Source organism: Dromiciops gliroides, chromosome 3 (assembly GCF_019393635.1).
Source record: "Dromiciops gliroides isolate mDroGli1 chromosome 3, mDroGli1.pri, whole genome shotgun sequence".
NCBI lineage: Eukaryota > Metazoa > Chordata > Mammalia > Microbiotheria > Microbiotheriidae > Dromiciops > Dromiciops gliroides.
Genome location: NC_057863.1, coordinates 454,898,595 through 454,918,014, shown reverse-complemented (window position 1 = coordinate 454,918,014; position 19,420 = coordinate 454,898,595). Strand labels below are relative to the sequence as shown.

At 37.0% G+C, this 19,420-nt stretch overlaps 1 protein-coding gene across 7 annotated transcripts in view; it reads left to right on the top strand.

Moving 5' to 3' along the window:
* SLC4A10 (solute carrier family 4 member 10) overlaps positions 1-19,420 on the top strand; it is a 373,536-nt gene that overhangs the window by 336,200 nt on the left and 17,916 nt on the right. For all 7 annotated transcript variants that reach the window (XM_043991252.1, XM_043991249.1, XM_043991250.1 and 4 more), the window contains 4 exons: positions 8,002-8,253; positions 9,734-9,802; positions 12,316-12,489; positions 13,473-13,595. In XM_043991252.1, coding sequence (XP_043847187.1) covers positions 8,002-8,253; positions 9,734-9,802; positions 12,316-12,489; positions 13,473-13,595 — 618 coding nt within the window. The remainder of the gene's footprint in view (positions 1-8,001; positions 8,254-9,733; positions 9,803-12,315; positions 12,490-13,472; positions 13,596-19,420) is intronic.

The following is a 19,420-nucleotide window of genomic DNA, read 5'->3' as shown; positions in this document are numbered from 1 at the left end:
TTCCTAGCTCTGCCCTCTGTGGATAAATAGAACATGTTGAATCCACGTACCACATATCACCATTTTTCCTTCTTCAAAACTATTTCCTCAAGAGTGATGGGTGACTGGGGGCAGCTAGGTGGTGCAATGGATAAAGCACCAGCCCTGGATTCAGGAAAACCTGAGTTCAAATCCGGCCTCAGACACTTAACACTTACTAGCTGTGTGACCCTGGGCAAGTCACTTAACCCTCATTGCCCTGCCAAAAAAAAGAGTGATGGGTGACTAAACCCTCAATTATAGAAGTGACTTTCCATTACAATTTATATTTTTTATGTATTGTACTGAAAGATTTCCAGAAATGTGCTTACTTAGAATTGCTTAAGATGTTTATTCTTGGTATGCTTGTATCACCAACCCTTATCACTAACAACCCCCTTTTTAAAGACTTTTTGACATGGTCTCTATTACCATTGTACTCTCTCTGTACATGGAACGACTCCCCTTCCCCTCTCTGATTTGGTCACACTTATTCAAGCCTGAAGAGGAGAATCACTCTTCAAGCTTCTGGCACTTGAAATGTTTCTAAGTCATATTGCAGTGACTGTACTGATAACTAAATTCCCTCAACTATGCAACCACCTATACTGCTTCCGTCCCATACCACCCACATTCCTTTTTGTTGCATGCTTGAAGCTGCTCAGGAGAAAATTATCTCTACAAAGTAATTCACTCATTCTTCCTTCTTTATCTTCAGACCATTGTGCTATATCGACCATCCAATGTGGCATCTTTCAGAGAAAGATTCCAAAGAAATGATGAGAAAAAGCAAGCTGATTCAGATGAAAGCCTTAAACTGACATGCACTCAGTAAATTCAATTTAGTAGACATTTATTAAGCTCCTACTGTATGAGGAGGCAGCATGGTCAATATCAGGAAGAGAACTGGATTTGGTGTCCTATCCAGCTTGACGAATCATTACTTTTGTGACTTTGAACAAGTCATCTACTTCTGGCCTCGTTTGTCTCACTTGTAAAAATGAGGATGTTACACAAGTTCATTTCCGACTCTAAATCCTTTGTACAAGGCACAGATATTCTGGATGATTCATAAGCTGGGCCACGTGAATTTCCTTATCAAATAGTGATGTTTGTTAAAGCTGCAATGCAAGCATTATTGGTAAACCTGCCTCCCATCACACTTTTTAAAGCAAAGATGCCTGCTTTTTATAGATGAACCAAGTTCTTTATTGTCTTCCTTCTTCCTTTCCTTCCTTCCCCTTTATACAGTTGCCAAATCCTGGAGGCTCTACCACTGTCTTTTTCTCCTGACTTCTGCCACTGTAGTTCAGGTTTTCACTACGTTTCCCCTAGATTTTTGCAGCATACTCTTCAGTGATCTCTAGGTCTGTAGTATCCCACCCCCCCAAAAAAAATCTATCCCCTTATCACTGCCAGGATAATCATCTAAAACTACATCTCGCAGTCTGTCACTCCTGGACTTGAAAGCATTTAGTGATTTGTATTTGCCTACAAAATAAAGTCCAAGTTATTTACGTCTCTCCCTGAATTGGAGGCCAACTTCCTTTTTAGTCTCATTTTCCACAATTCCCCTTCATATGTTCTATCAAAACCAGAGTATAGTATTGGCTGTTGTCTGAACATGAATTTCATTTTCTCACCTCCAGGAGTGGCTTTGTTCATGCTGTTTGCTAACTTTGCCTGGAATGATCATAGCTTTTGTAGGAAATGATGAAATTTGTCTGACTCTAGCAGAGGGTACATGAATAGGGAGTGATGTTTGTATAAGTAAGGTGAAGCCAAATTACTAATGGCCTTCAAATCAGACAAAAGAGTTTCAATTTGCTATGACAGGTAATAAGGAACGATGGTAGGATATTGAGCAAGGGAGTGATAGCACAAAAACAGCATTTTAGGAAAATGTGTCTGAGAGCAGCAAACTGGGGAGAAATTGGAAGTAGAAAGACCATTTCAATAAACTAGGCAAAAGGAACTGAAAACCTGGATGCTCTACGCACCACCTTCCTCGCCAGTTGAATATAATCTCTTTGAGGGTGGAGACTGTTTTGGTTTGGGTTTTCTATCCCTACAGTGGATGCTTAATAAATGCTTGTTGAATTGAATTGATTTGACTACTTAATTTGTTAAGGTAACAAAAAATAGTATTTGGTAGCTGATTGGGTTAAGAAGACCAAGGAGAGGGAAGAATCGCTGATGACTACAAAATTCCTAGTCTACAGGACTAGAAATTTTGATGGTACAAGTAATGGAAATGAGAAAGTTGGGCAGTGGGATGGTATGGGTTTAAAGCCTAGATAGTGAGCTCAATTTGAAGCACAAGTTTAAGATGAAAGTGGAACATTCAAGCAGAGATGTTCCACACTCAAGAAATATATGGGACTGGAGAATTGGTGAGAAGTTGAGCCTGAAGATATAGTTTGGGGAATCATCTGTATAGAAATGAGAGTTGGAGCCATGAGGGTAGATGAGCTCACTGAAGGACTGTGTAGTGAGAGAAGAGCAGAGGGGCCAACTCCAGAAAAAGTGGGTGTTTAACAGCCTCAAAAGTAACAGGAAGATCGAGGAGAATGAAGCCTGAGAAATGGCCATTGGATCTGACAAGAAAAAGGTCATCAGTAACCTTTAAGAGAGCAGTTTTCATAGAGTGGTGGGGGTGGAAGCCAGATTGCAGTGACTTCAGATGGTAAGGAGTGGAGGCTGTGTGTGTAGACCACATGTTTGACGAGTTGGCAGCAAAAGGAAGAAGGGAGTGGATGATAGCTAGAAGGGCTGCAGGCTCAAGAAAATATGTTTTGTTTTGTTTTGTTTTAAGACAGGGAAGGTCTGAAAGATGGAGCCAATGGAAAAGAAGATACTACAGATACTAATCTCAATCACACAAATAACTGAGAGTAGAGTTTCAAGTGGGAAAGTAAATAGGGTCATTTCTAAAACCATTCCTAAAGTAAAGGAAAAGGGGCAAGGTACAGATGGGTCCTCTGAGCACCAAAGGGAACGCTTGTTCATTTGGGTAGGCTGATGGTAAGGGTGGAGTCAGCCTCGTATGGAAGGCTTGTGCAGAAGCACTGGCCTGGATGACTGGGTAGTTCCCCACTGCCTTCAATGACAGCTCCTCAAGGTTTGGAGTCTCGAGTTGTGAAAAGTGAATCCACCAGTGCCAAATCTCCATGATGCACTAGAGTCAAAGGACCCTGGAGGTTGAGGGGACTTGATCGTGTCATTTTTTCCCCATCTTATGGTTGACAAACTCTCATCTCCTGTACCCCTTAAGCTTGTGATTCAAAAGTTATCTGCTGAGTCAACAATCCTTTCTCCTTCCTACTTCTTTCCAAACTCTCAGTCCTATCCACCTTAGTTTTGCTTCTCTACAATCCCTGTTTGTCATACCATTCCATTCCATTCTCTGGAACCCCTACCTTATTGCTTAACAATACCTCTTTCATCGTAGATCTCTACATCTTATACTCTTTGTACATTATGGTAATCTCAGAAATCTGACTCTCTCCAGAAGAAACTACATCCTTGGGTACCCCCCCTGAAAGTTGGTTGCTTCTTCTTGAATGTTTATTCTCTACCCTTGGCTAGAAGGAGGAGTCAGCCTGCTCTTTGCTCCTTCCTGACCTTCCCTCTACCACTCCAGACTCTTCTCATTTGAGGTTTACTCCATCCCTTGATATCTGCCTATCCTAGGTGCAATCATCTACTAGCCCTTAAGACATTCCCACTCCTTCCTCAAAGAGTCCTTTACCTGGCTCAGAGTATCCCTTTATATCCTCTCTGTATCCTTTTATTTGGTGGCTTAGATACATATGCAAGTTTCCCTTCTATTTCCTTCTAGTTCAATAGCCTTCTCAACTCTCAAGCCCCCTATCTTGACACTTCTCAGGCACTCATGGGGGATGGTCAATATTTAGCTCACGCCATCACCATAACTATATCACCTTTATCTCAAACTTTGAACTTCCCCTTTATTTTCCTCATTTCCTCTCTTTCTATTTTCCTCTCTATTTTACTTCTTCTAAAGTTATTATGTGCCTTCACCAAAAGACCTTCTATATTTTTCTCTTCTAATCAACATCAATCATGTTCTGACTCTGCATTCCCTTCTTCATACACTTGACCCTATATTTGACCAATTCAACTGCCCTCCACTCTTGAAACTCTTGTCCTTTGTCCTACCAACATTTATGCCCTACTAATTCTGAATCAAAGCCATCTTACTTTTCCTATTTCTATTTGGCTTTATGTTGCCAAATGATGTTGCATAACTAGACTAACTGGATTCACTCTAAGTTTATATCATCTAATCTCAACTGGACCTTCTATGCTACAAGGTAATCCTTTCATTATCCCCAAATAAGACACACTATCACAATCTACAGATCAGCTGTTCCAAGTCTTTTTCTTTTTTCCTCATCCTTTCTAGGTCTCCCTGATGCTCTGTCTCTTAGTCAATTGCCTTATCTCTAATTTTACTGAGAAAATAGAGGTTATCAATTTTGATTTCTCTCTCAACTCCCATACCTCAAAACTACTATATATCTTTTTTTTTTTTTAGTGAGGCAATTGGGGTTAAGTGACTTGCCCAGGGTCACACAGCTAGTAAGTGTGTGTTAAGTGTTTGAGGCCAGATTTGAACTCAGGTACTCCTGAATCCAGGGCCAGTGCTTTATCCACTCTACTACCTAGCTGCCCCACTACTATATATCTTTAACCATTCTCTCTTCTGTTCCAGTCTCTGAAGGAGGATGGGTCTCTTCTCCTTGTCAAAGCAAATGCTTTTACTTTTCCCTTTATCTCATTCCTTCCCTTTTCTGGGTGTTTGCCACAGGAATCATTCCCTCATTCTTTCTCATCTTCAGTCTCTCCATTTTCCTGGTTCCTTTCCTATTGCCTATAAACATTGCCAGATCTTCTGTATCCTTAAAAAAAAAACTTTCCCTTGACCTTCACATCCTTTTAAGCTACCATCCTATATCTATTCTCTCTTTTACTGCCAAGATCCTAGAAAGAGTTGCCTACTCACAAAGCTCTCACTTCCGCCACCCACACTCTTCTCAATCCCATATAGTTAAGTTTCTGACCAGAGTTACTGATGGTCTCACAACTTGGTCCTCATCCTCTATGACCTTTTTTTGTAGCTTTTTACACTGTTGCACACTCCTTCCTTTTGGATATAGTCTTTTGTGTCCTACAGTGCTACACTCTCCTGGTTCCTGTCTTATCTTTTATTACCTCCTGTGAGTTTACTAGTCAGAAGCCTTTAATTTGAGAAAATATGAAGACCCAGGGCAGAACCTTGGGGAACATCCATGCTTAGAGGCATGATTCTTTTCCATTTTTTCATGTTCATCATCCATTTCTTCCTCTCTTTTTTCTCCTTCATTCCCCAAACATGGATATCCCCCAAGGCTTTTCCCTGGGTCTTCCCTTCTTCTCAAATTACAAGCTCTCTGCTGGTAAACTTATAAGATCTCATAGGTTCAGTTATCATCTTTATGCAAATAGCTCCTTAAATCTATCCAAAATCTCTCTTCTGAGTTCCAGGCCCACATTGCCAACTGCCTAGTAAAAATATATCCTTCTCTATGTTCAATCATGTCCAAAACAGAATTCATCTTCTTTTCCCTCAAATCTTCCCCTCTTCCAAATTTTTCTGTTACCATTGTTGTTTTATTACCATCCTCTCCTGCCTCCCAGGTTTCTAACCTCATAGCCATTCTTAACTTTTCAATCTCTTTCACCATCATCTCCTTCTCATATCTGTTGCCTTCTCTGCATTCAGCTTCATTAAGGAGCTCATCACCTCTTGTAATAGCCTTCTAAATGTTCTCTCTTCCTTCAGTCTCTCCTCTCTAATTCATACCCCAAATTTGCTAAACTAATCTTCCTAAGGCACAGTCTGACCACGTCATTCTCTTACTCAAAAGCCTTAAGTGGCTCACTGTTACCTCTTATTCTGACTCCAAACTATCTGTCAGGTCTTTATAGAATGTCTACTTTTCATGAACTCTGCATTCCATCCATAATAGATTATTAATCATTCCTTGAACTTGACACCCTATCTTCTGCCTCCGTGCATTTTCAGAAATATTCCCTTTATCCTCCTCCCTCAGAATCTTTGTCTTCCTTCAAGATTCATTTCAGGTGCCACCTCTTCCAAAAGACTTTGCTTTTTTTCTGCAATACGTAGAATACACATGTCATTGGCCCTCTTTGAGAACAAAGGACAAACAAAAATCTATGAGTAGTAGTAGCTGCCCACTTGGCCAGTTCCAATTGGGCAATGCTCACTCCTTTCCTTCCCTCCCTCATCTTCCTCTTTCCACATGGGCAATCATGCCTTTACATGCAGGTGCTCTGGCCAAAGTAATATAAATTTTGGTCACAGAAGTCTCACAATATAGCTTGGGTTTGGGGAGTTAGACTTTTTTTCCTCCCTTCCTTATTTATTTATTCTATCATTTTTTTTAACTGGGACAACTAACTCTTTTGGACCATGTATTTCATTTATGATTTCTTGAAATATAGCTCTCAAACAGGGCTTCTTAAACTTTTTCCAATCATGACTTGTTTTTACCTGAGAAATTTTTATGCAACCCTGGGTATACAAGTATATAAAATAAGTATACATAGCCTTTTACTGTTGCCAAATTTTTCATGATTCCTACCAGTTATGTGACCCCATATGGGGTTGTGACCCACAGTTCTTATTAAATCTAGACTAAAAAACAGGCTTTGATAAAGCCCATTGGGATTCAAATGGAGCTACTTGACCATGTGTTAAATCCGAATCACTAGCTGATTGGCCAATAATAGGTGCCAGCCCTAGCTTCACTTGGTCATTGTTTGGGTTTTGATAGCTCAGAGTATAAATAGCACTTGTTCCTGCTCTGGCCAAAAACCCTGAGGTTTCTCCTCCATGTTTGATTTTCTTTTATTTTGAATAGGCAAACTAGGCCATCTTTTGCCTCATTTCTTACCTAGCCTTAAATCACTGAATGGGTGTTGCCTCAAACTGAGACCTGGGAAAGACCTTAGCTTAAAAAGGCCAAGGTCTCCCAGTGCATTTGGGGCGATCTCCAGCAATCCTGACCTATGTCTTGCCAATGGATTGAGTTGGCCCAGGAGGAGAGAATGAGGCTGATGACTTTGCACAGCCCTGCCTCACTTAAGTCCAATTTGCTTACAAATCAAGACATCACCCTCTTGGTGTCATTGGTCCTCTTCCAGAGCAAAGGGTAAGCAACAATAATGAAGGTTTACACAGTATTTTAAAATATTAACTCATTTTGTTCTCATAACAATCCTGGGGGGAAGACACTATTTTTATCCCCATTTTGACTTGTAAGGAAACTGAGACAAACAAATGCTTAAATAACTTGTCCAGGATTAAACTAATAAGTGCCTGAATTAGGATTTGAACTCAGGTCTTCCTGACTCCAGGTCCAACACTCTACCCACTGTACCTCCTGATTACCTTCAAATTGCCATGGATTATACTTGTTGGTATTTATGTAACATATCACTTCCCCAGCAGGATCTGAAACCCTACAAGTATGGTTTTGTATTTGTATTTGTATTCCCAACTCTATGTATAGTGTCTTGTACACGGTAGATATTTAATAATGTTTGATGAATAGATGTGAATTTAATTTCCTTCTGAGTTTACATGCATGTTGGAAATATATTGGAAATTGAGATGACATTAATGTGGGAACACATTTTCTCTGTAAAAGCACAAGCTTCTGAAATTGATCCTAGCTGTTGTACATCTGCTTATGAAACGAGTTTTCTAGGTACTTATATAGTGTCTATCATTTTTACATCTTTTACTTTTGTGCCATTTTAATACAAGTCACATACGGTACAAAATAGTAAATAATAACTCTTGTGTTCTTGCTGCTACCAATGATAGTGGTTCTACTCCTGATCTTTCTTCAGGTATTAGAAGTAAGCATCTTTGTTTCTTCCCAACAGAAAGGATGTGGGTACCACCTGGATTTACTGATGGTGGCAGTCATGCTTGGTGTGTGCTCCATTATGGGACTCCCATGGTTTGTGGCTGCCACAGTTCTCTCAATTACTCACGTGAACAGCCTGAAACTGGAATCTGAATGTTCAGCCCCAGGGGAACAACCCAAATTTCTTGGCATCCGAGAGCAAAGAGTTACTGGGCTCATGATTTTTATCCTTATGGGTTCCTCTGTCTTTATGACCAGCATCCTTAAGGTAAATCAAGTCTAACTTTATGCATAGAATGAAGAAGCAAAGAATATGTGTCATTGTAAATAATGAAGATGTCCATTTTGCAAAAATAGTTCAACAAATTAGCCAAAATGGTAGGTTGTGTTCTTGCTAACATATTCCTTACATAGAAATTCATAATGAATTTTACCAAAAGCAAAAACATGACCTTTACTGAAAGCAAAAATTTCCAGTTTATGTTTTGAACTCATCTTTAAGTACATGGGCCTCAATTCCTTCATAAGTAAAATGAGGGGGTTAGAGATGACTTCTAAACTTTGTTTCTTTCAATTGTAAATCTCTGATCCCATGTACATAAACTTTAATTTGACAAAAGTAAATGTCTTAAATTGGAGGCATCTAGGTGATGCAGGGGATAAAGCACTAGGCTTGGAATCAAGAAGATTCATCTTTATGAGTTCAAATCCAGCCTCAGACACTTATTAGTTGTGTGACACTAGGCAAGTAGCTTAACCCTGTTTGCCTTAGTTCCTCATTTGTAAAATAAGCTGGAGAAGGAAATGACAAACTACTAGTCTTTGCCCAGAAAAACCCAAATGGGGTCACGGAGTCAGACATGACTGAAAACAAATGAACATCATCTTGAAATGGCTAAATTAAATAAAAGTATAACTATGATCAAGTTCTTGGCAAAAGATCTTTTTTTTGTTTCTGACTGACATCATTGATTTTTTTTAATAAAAATCTGACATATCCTGAATATGATGCAGGTTCAAACTAAGTAAAGGGTCTATTTTCTTCTCAGCGGGCAGATATAATTCCAATTAATGATATTGAGCATTGCATAGAGGCACTGAGATGAGCAGAGACTTGTCCATGGTCACATTTGCCATCTCCTCTTCTAATACACCGTAAACCTATTTCCTGGCAATTGTCCATGCATGCATTCATTTTCTGATATTTAAAGGGGGAGTTCTACCCATTGTAAAACTTTAAGTCACAGTTGATTTGCTTCACAATTTAATGAACAGTTCCAGGATGTATGCATTAGATTTTAAGCTGTTACCTTTTTCAATTGGCTACAGCTTAAAGAATATAACCAAATTATTTTTATTTGAATTATAATTTTAATAATTCTATACATTTTTATACTGGCCTACATGGTTGCATCCTATAGTAAATGAGATGATGCCTAAACTTCAGGATAAAAAGGAGAAAATGCAATAGTTCACAAGCTTCCAGCCTGGTGTTGACAAAAGCAACAAGATATTAACTCCATTTTTTCCTTTTCATTTTGATATTTTAGAATTGTAAAGACAAAGCTCAAATTTTCTGAAAAATATATTGTAATGTATAATATATAATGTATATTACAATATATTTTTCTCTGTCAACTCTAGCCATATTAGGAATATCTTTGGTAAACATGAAATAACACTTCAGAATATCTAAAAATAATAAATTGAATGTTATTCTCTCTGCTCTGATTTTCCTCCCTTTACAGTTTATTCCAATGCCAGTGCTTTATGGGGTATTTCTTTACATGGGTGCCTCATCTCTAAAGGGAATCCAGGTAAGTATGTCATGAGAAAAAACTCGTAGTGACCTCTACAAAGTACTATATATGGTCGATTCTACTGACAATGAGCTAGCCAGTTTAGGAATTAACACTAGTCTGTATCTCATCTAGTCCTCCCTAAATTGGATATGATTTATCACAACTGAAAAAGGCCAAAGTAGAATCCTTCTAGCCAGTCACTAACCTCCCTGAATCTTAGCTTGCTTCATTTATAAAAAGAAAAGTTTGGACTAAAAAGCCTCTGATAATTCCTTCCAGCTCTCAACATCTAATCCCCATGCTTACAAGAATCATTGTCCTCCAGAATTGTGTTTGTCATCAGCAAATTAACACTGTGGGCTGAAACAGATTCCATGCACAAGAAATACAATGAGCATTTTCTGAGGAAGCAAAAAGATATTGTTAATAGTGTAGAGGTTGGGAGCAAACTATCAATGCTTAATATTTTCCTTTGCCTTTGAACATCCTTGATGGGTTCCATAACTGAATTAGATCCAAACCAAGCATTTTATTGCTCTTAGAATAAGAGAATCTATTGTTCTAGGATAAGTTTATTGAGAAGTTTAATTGATCTCAGGTCGAATAAAGAAACTACATAAACTGTATTTTCTTCCTATGACAAGCCTATTCTGCTTTCACTCATTTGTCTGTACATTGAAAACATGGAAAAGAAAAGACTAAAGGTTGGGTGAGAGTCATTCTTGGCATTAGGCCAGCACAAAGCCTCCCTTTTTGGGTAAAGAACCGGCTTCTGACACTCAAAAAGAAGGAGAGAATCTTGACTCTGAGCTCAACATTGAGACAAAGCATGTGCAATTAGAGGGAGATCTTGAGTTGATTTTTAAGTGTCCTTCGAAGGGATAAGACAGTGGGGGTGGCCCATCTGATGCTAGGTGGAGTTGATTCCTCCAAGCAGTGTTAATGAGAGAAGCTGTGTAATGCCATTTCCCCACACAAAAGTTCATTCATTCCAAGAACTTTTCCTCTCAGAAAAGTGCACTTCCAGTGATTCTGGGCTTCTGTAAGGCAATCAGGGAAAAGTGCCTGGAAGAGGTTTTGTTTGTTTGTTTTGCTGTTGTTGTTTTTTTGCCTTTGGCAAAAGTTCCACTAGCACTAATTTCATCTCTAAGTGAAAAGTATTTATTATTAGGCCCCAGGCTCACATAAATACAGCAGCATAAGTTTAAGAAACAAAGTAAAATAGTTTTGATAGGTTTCGACAGATTTTTTCCCCTAATTCCGCTCACATGATTTTGTACCCATGAGGTTTAGAATTAAACAAAAATGTCAAGTTTTGGAATTCTTTGGGGTGTGAATCTTTCAAATGAGAATTGTGGAAAACATTACCCAAAGGCCTAGGAGAGAAATCTAATGAGTTTTAAGGAGCAACAAATGAAACAGGACAAAAAGTCCTTCATGGAGAGTTTGTTGAAAATAGAGATGGAGCATCCAGGCCTCATACTTCAAACATTAGTAATTGTAGAGCAATGGAAAGGCAAACCAAAAAAGAGACAAATACAATATTTATCATTTTTAAAAGATTGTTACTATTACTTGAATTTTAGCCATTGAACATTTGTTAAGTACCAGTATTAACAAAGGAAAAGTTAAATAGTTTTCTTCAGTGTGGGAGGATTCTATAGAAGTTACCTGGTTGTTTGGCAATATTAAGAAACTTATTATCTAGGCTTCTCACTCTGAAACGTGGTAGAAAAAACACCAAGATCACAGTGTTCTCACGTACACTGTTTCTGTATTCAGCTGCACAGTCACTTCTATATTCATTCCAACACTTTGAAAACCCAAAGTAAAGCAAATGTGCCATTTAAACAATAACAATTCAAACACCCACACACTAAGGTACACTTATGCAATTATACAGCTTCACAACTGGAGAAAGGTTCTCTGGGAAAAATTAGTTCTATGAGACATTCATATATAAAGCAAGTGATTTCATTTTACTCTCCCCCCTCTCTCTTTTTAAGGAAGGTTCTATTTTATGAATTTTGCTTCACACAGATATGAAGATGGATTACTTTTTTAAGTATTCAAAATAAATTATTCCAAAAATTCTTCTTGTTTATCCTCCACTGAAGTGTCCTCAAAGTACATAATAGGATTTCAGTGATTATTTGTTGTTTAAATGATAGTAATAGTGGTGATTCATCTTCTCCTCAAGGAACGTCTTAGCTAAATGGATGGGAATGAGTTCATCAAATAAATGAATCCCCCCCGATGTCTTATCCAACCTCCTAATAAAAATGGAATGTAGTTATCAGATTTTTAAGTTTTCCATTATTATTAAGATGAGAGCATGGGACTGAGAACAGGGATAACTTCATTCCATAAAAACCAGGAAACTTGAGGGACCTAATATTCAAATGAAGTGGAAAAAAATGTGAATAGAACGTCAGGTGAAGCTAAAATGTTAAGACTGCAACATCAATTTATGACGATATGGTTCTGCTTTCATATTATTAGTCAAAACAATTTAATTTCTCTTACAGTTCTTTGATAGAATAAAGCTTTTCTGGATGCCTGCAAAACACCAACCAGATTTCATATACCTACGGCATGTGCCCCTTCGAAAAGTCCATCTCTTCACCATCATTCAGATGAGCTGCCTTGGCCTCCTATGGATAATCAAAGTTTCAAGAGCTGCCATTGTCTTTCCCATGATGGTATGAAATCTCCTTGTTAGCTCCCTCTATACAAGGAGCTGTTATCTGGCATGTGGATATTTTATTGGATCCTCCATTCAGAGGATGGGAAGAGGAAAATACAGTAAAACTGAAACCAATTCATTTCAGTGAGATAGTAGACTAAAACTACAGACTAGGAGCAGCTAGGTGGCGCAGTGGATAGAGCACTGGCCCTGGAGTCAGGAGGACCTGAGTTCAAATCTGGCTCAGACACTTAACACTTACTAGCTGTGTGACCCTGGGCAAGTCACTTAACCCCAGTTGCCTCACAAAAAACAAACAAAAACTACAGAATAAAATTAGGGTTTAGATTATCTGTAAATTTCAATTTTCCCATCAAGTTTTGTCTCCATAACAGTGAGGATAATTGAGAAGGGATTAAATTTGGGAGGAAAAATAGATGTTTAAAAACCATCCAAACTTGACATTAAGATATAATTGTAGTAATGAAAGGAGTATTTTGGAATTGAGTGAATTTCAGTTTCTCAAATACTCCATAACTTAAAAAGAGATACTCGACACAAAAAATGACTGTATAGAAATATTATTGTTAGTATCCATAAGAGTTCCTTGTCTCTACTGTTGATATTAAAAATACAAAATAGTTCATAGATTTTAATGAGGTGGGCAAAATAAGTTTATCTTTGCCCTAATTCATAATAGAAATGTGAATTTTAAACTTTTTCTCCACCATCATAATTATAACATGCCCAACATTTCCATACTGAGGCCTACAATACTGTAAAAAAAAAAGTATTACTTATGTACCAGGAGTAATTTCAAGTACTAAACAACACAGTACAGATGATATATGTACTACATACTGCTATACTAACATTTAGTTTTATTTTTAATTCAACCAAAATAAAACATTTTAATGTAATTTGGCATGTTTCCTTTAAATGCATATGCTCATATAATAGGTTTACTATGCTTTGAAATTATGCCCCTGTTTGCTACAGGTATTAGCTTTGGTGTTTGTAAGGAAATTGATGGATTTACTTTTTACCAAACGAGAATTAAGCTGGTTGGATGATTTGATGCCTGAGAGTAAGAAAAAGAAATTGGAAGATGCTGAAAAAGAGGTAGGTCAGAGGAAAAACAGTATTGGATTTTTTTTCAATTTAAAATTCAATTCTCTTTAGTAATGAAAATCATCATTTCCCACCCAGCCATTGGCCCTGAATAGCAAAAGTTCTTTGAAACAACTAGATTACCCTGTTTCATTTTATGTAATCACTGATCCTGACAGATGTGAATTAGATGGATGGAGAGCTTGGAAGTTGACACCAGAAAGCTGGCATTTGGAAAGAAAAAAAGAAAGTGCATGTGTTTAAACCCAGACACACTGAAAATATGAGGCTATTTTAAGGAATGATAGCTTCTATTTATAAAGTGAGCCAAGTCACAAATTCTATTGAATTCATAAGATAATTTGAACATCTATATATACAATCTTCAGGTGCTATGATTGGTTTAAAAATCCCTATCCTCAGTATAGCAGACAACTGATAATGAACTGTAGTGTCTTCCAATCCCTACGTGTAATTTAAAGACTGAATCAGCTAAATATGTAAGAGGGCAAGGAACAAATCATTACTGGCATTTTGTTAGAATGTAAGAAATAAGTTTTGGTCAAGAGACTACAGCAAAAATGTAGTTGGGCCTTGGTTACTTTAAATACTGAACAGTGGGAAATGTTGATTTAACTTGCTTTTTCAAAATAATGGAAGGTTGATTTAATTGATCTGTTTTAAAAAAAAAACAGGTTCTTAATTATTTTCATGGTCTATTTCTCTGTCCCATTTTGTTTCACATTCTAAAAGAAATGTGTCACTTTTTGGTGCTCCTACACTATAATTCATCACTTTCAATGTGATAAGGTTACTTTTACTTGTTTTGTCATTTCTAAATTTTGGGAGCTATTCTTATATCTATTTAGGCAGTTATAAAATAATGCAGAAGCCACAGAGTTTGCAAATGACAAGATTAACTAGTAAAATATTTGACACATTAGTTAATCACATTGACTTAAAATAGAAAAAAAAAGAAGTGAAGCTAACATTTAAAAGAAAATATTTGGTGAGAGCTTGGAAATTAGTCTTTATATTTATTCTTTATGAGAAGTACAGTGAATTTGTACTTGCTTCAACCATTGAGTGTGATACTATGTCCATAGATATGTTCCTTTAAACTATTCTAATGGTCTTCAATTTTGCTCAGCCACAACTAGTGCCTTTTACCATTTAGACAGCAAAGACTCATCAAGAGTTTCTGTCCATTGTTTCCTGGAGAACTGTTTCTCAGCAATGGAACTAGATTATTGTACCTTTCTCCTGTGGTAATTTTATTGCAAATAATCTCTCCACTCTTGGTGACCTAGAATAATGAAATAATTCTGTACTAAAGAATGCCTGAGAATATTAATCTTTTGTAAATGGTCTAGAAATAATTTTTGAATAGTATTTTCTCCAGGCCACACTTGAATTCCAGCATGATCACTGGTTCTGTATCTTTCTAAGTGCACCACAGAGGCCAGTGTTTTAAAATTTTGTTTGAGATATTAAAAAAAGAGCAAGATCCTATAAGTACAGTATCCAATTGTCTTGTTTTCCTTGGTTTTAGTTAATTTCTAGTATGTTTGTACTTTAGACAACATACCCAAAAAAAGGCAAGGTGGAGCTCAGTACAGACTAAGTCTAAAGGGGCTAGGAAACAATAAACAAATATTTTTGAAGGCCAAAGTTACTGTCATTTGAGATTAAAGGGCCACCTGATCCTTTGCCTCCAATTACCTCGTCCATGTTGTATTTCCTTTCTAAATGCAACACCTTTCAAGGGGAATATGAATTCCTTCAGAACAAGAACTATTTTGGTTTTGTCTTGGTACCACTTGATCTAGTACAGTACCTTGAACATAGTAGACAATCTATCAAATGTTTGTTGAATTGAGTCAGCTTCATTTAATTAATTATATTTATTCTTAGTTCCAGCTTTCTAGTTGAATTCAATTTGCAAGTAGGTTACTGAACAAAAAGTTTGCATACAAAGCTTGCTGAATGTGATTCTCCCAGCCTTTGCCACCTTTCATTTATTATTAAACACACCAAAGCAGTAGCTAATATCTTATTTTCTGTGACTGCCTGGTCTATATTTTCTATTGAATGTCTACATTTCTTCACCTCTGGTGAGACAACCATAATAAATGCTTCATGAATATAATTAACCCACCTATGACTGTCCTTTCAAGCCATGCCTTATACCTTGAACCTTCTCTCTTTCCAACTTACCAAGGTCATTTTCTTCTCTCATCCTTTCCAACTTTTAAAAACTTATTCCCCATGAGATTCTAGAACAAAATTTTGTTACTCCAAAAGAATGTTCTTCCTTCATTCAGAGCACATTCTAAACCCCCTCCCTCCTTTATCTAGATCTCTTTAAATGATGAGAACCCTATATGGCTAGCTTCTACACTCTACCAGATAAACCATAATGTCTTATTTTTCATCTTTTCTTTATGCTTACTATTTTCACTATTCCAAACCATCATGTGATATATTTTATAAAACTACAACTGGACATTCTATAGTGTTTTCCCCTTGAATGTAATTCCATATGTCTTTCTTGCTGGTTTTAAGTTCCCTGAGAGTAGGGGCTCTGTAACTACCCTTTTACAATACACAGAACAGTATAATATTCCTAGCTGCTGAGTATATTTTAACAAAAAGAAGAATAATTTTATAAACAGTAAAATAATGTCTTATTTTATAGAGATATTTGTTTTCTGAAAGAACTAAATACAATTGATTTGGAATGTCCAAATTGCACGTGTGTACACTGAAATAGAACTTTGGCAGAAGTTTGAGATTGGGGCGGGGGAGTATATGGGCCTGTAAGAGACAGAAAACCCAGAGCTACCAAGGAGAACTGATCCCCTACCTCTGATCTGAACCATTAACATTAGGTTTCTTGTATTTCATTCCCTCTTCTTTGATTTATTAGTTGTGAAATTTTAGCCAAATCATTTTATGTGTTTGGGTCTCATCTATAAAATTAAGGGGTTGGATTATAATTGACATTTTTATGGTGCTTTAAGCTTTGCATAATCCTTTGCTTACATTATTTCACATGAAACTCACAACCATCCTGTGATATAGGTATTAAAGGTACACACATTTTAAAGATGTAGAAACTGAGACAGAGGTATGTTAAGTTGATTACCTGTTCATGGCCACATGGTTGGTCAGTGTCAGAGAACAGATTTAAAATAAGGTCTTCTTGATACCATGTCTAGTATTGAATCCAAATCCAATACTTTACTGACTATGCTATACTACTCCTAGGTGACTTCTAAGGTCCCTTCCAACTCTAATCTGTTTTGGACATACTTTTGTTTAACTATAACACAGGAAGAAAAATAAGGCCAGTGACAGTGTTGAAATAATCTCTTGTTGAACACAAAATAAATTCCTGACCAGTGCAGGGATAATTATGCATCTGACAGTTGGAAAGAACAAAAGAAGCATAGAAATGTTCATTCTTCTGCTTGAAATAAATATTAAAAATGTCCAGTCAATATGGAGAGTAGGAGGGTTAGACTAAAAACTCCCATGGATTTATTTTCAACTTTGTCCAGCAGACCTCAGCATTTGGCTTCCTGGAGGCTTATGGTATCAACAGCAGGATGAAGCCAGTCAAGAGAACTCATTGTGTCTTACTGGGTTTTTCCTATTCCATCATTCAGTTTTCTAGCATAGTGTCCAATAAGATGATAAATGGATCAAGGGAGTTGTCAAAATGCTTTCTTCATAACATCGCATTTCTCTGATAGTCTGAACTAGGAGAGCAACTTCAGTAGAAAAGTCTGGCAAGATGGCAAATTTCAGGAATGTCTCTAATGTAACATCTAAGCTGCTCCCTGAGACTTGAATTTAAAGCAGGTTCACCTCTTGTCCTTCTGATGATAGCTACAAGTCTGTACTTTTATCCTGTAGGGTTTTCCTCCTGGTAGCACACTTCCGGTCTCATGGCATTGAGAAAACATTAGGTTGACCTTAAAATTCAATAATGAGCTAAGCAGAATAAATAGCTACACAGGCCAGTCCAAGGTCGCAGAGCTTCTGTTCCAAATTTCCATGTGCTTCATGCATATGCATATGCATATGTTTCAGTTTTTAGAAAGAAAGGATTATAATCAGGGTAGAAATGAATATTGGAACCCTGACATTTTACACATTGCTCTGTGTAAATGAAAGACTTAAGAATCAAATTCTGGATGTCCAAATGTGTCTGGAGCACCAACACCCCTCCCTAGTTAAATATTTCTCAGGACTTAATATCTATCCAATAGAAATGACTTTATATATTCCACTAATGAGGAAGAATGCAGTTGCATTTTTGACCAAGTGGATTAGAGAGTCCGCTTCAGACAAATTTCAATGACTTATTTTTCCTAGAATTTGAGGTGTGAGGAAGCTATAAAGTCATCTGTTTTGTGTTGAGTATAAGTCAGTTGAATAATTCACCATGTATGGAAGTATGAGATGAGAGACAAAAGAAATAGAAGACAAGGTCCTACAGAGATTTACAGTCTATCAGAGAGACATAACACCCACAGCAGAGAGACATAGGAAAACCTACAGATTCATCCATCGAGGTAGAGAACGTTTAAGTGCTTGATGGATGAGCTCAAGTCTAGGGTTTGGTCAGGAAAGGTGGAGACTAGTAAGCAATGTTTAATGAAAAAAGAGAAATAATGGAATTGAAAATTAGAAAAGAATCTCTTGTTTGTAGAAACCTCCCTAACTGTCATAAATAGAGGCCTTTGGGAGGACTTTTCAGAACAGTCTGAAAATTCTTGAATTCTCAATAAATGTCCATATTTTCAAAAGATCCTGGACAAGCTTCTTAATCTGTGATTTCTTGTGTCTTTCTGAATTTGTCTGATCCAAAGCTTTTTCTTAAGTTATCGGGAGAAAAATGTGGCTTTGAGATGGTACGTTTTTGGAAACTGTACCTGTGATTTTATCAGTGCTGCAAGGTACTCACTCAAGGTACTCTGGGTGAGGCACTTTCTTTACCAAAACAAGCCTGAACCTTCATTGCAATTTAGTCTTAGAGAATCACTTGGGGCACTGAGTGGTTTGGTGATTTGCTCAGGCTCACACAGCCCATATGCTGTGAATCCAGCTCTTCCTGATTCTTAGGCTAGCTACCAATCCACTAAGGCTGCTTTTTCTTCTACCATCTGGAAATGATTGGTTTTGCTTTTCTGGGCTTTAAACTGTAGTACTTAATGATACCTTAGTAACTTAATAGAAATAACAAGAATAATGTCTTGCATTTATGAAGGCTTTAGATCTAGGTTTGCTTTCCAACTTGCAAATGCTACATTTACTTAGTCTTTAATTCATTTATAATTTCATAACTATAAGAACCTAGGAAGGAGAGAGATAGAATAAGCATTTATATAGTACCTACTGTATACCAGGCACTGTTCTGAGTGGTTTACAAATAGTATCTCATTTTATCCTCACAACATCTCTATGAAATACATGCTGTTATTACTCTCATTTTACAGTTAAAGAAACTGAAGCAAACAGAGATTAAGTGATTTGCCCAGGGTCACATATCTAATAAGTATCTGAGACCAAATTTGATCTCTGGCCCACCTGACTCAAGGCCCAGTGCTCTACTCATTGCACAATCTTAATGTGACTGAGACTTTTGTTTTTGATTTAATAAGCAGTCAAATAAGGATTTTTATTTGCTCAAGGGTGAAGTTATGTTTTGGGCATCATAAGGACCATAGATTTGTTTGTTTGTATGTGTAGAAAAAGTCTCAATTTATAAAATAATAACAATAACAATTTAAACTTATCTAGAACTTTACAGTTTACAAAGTACTTTC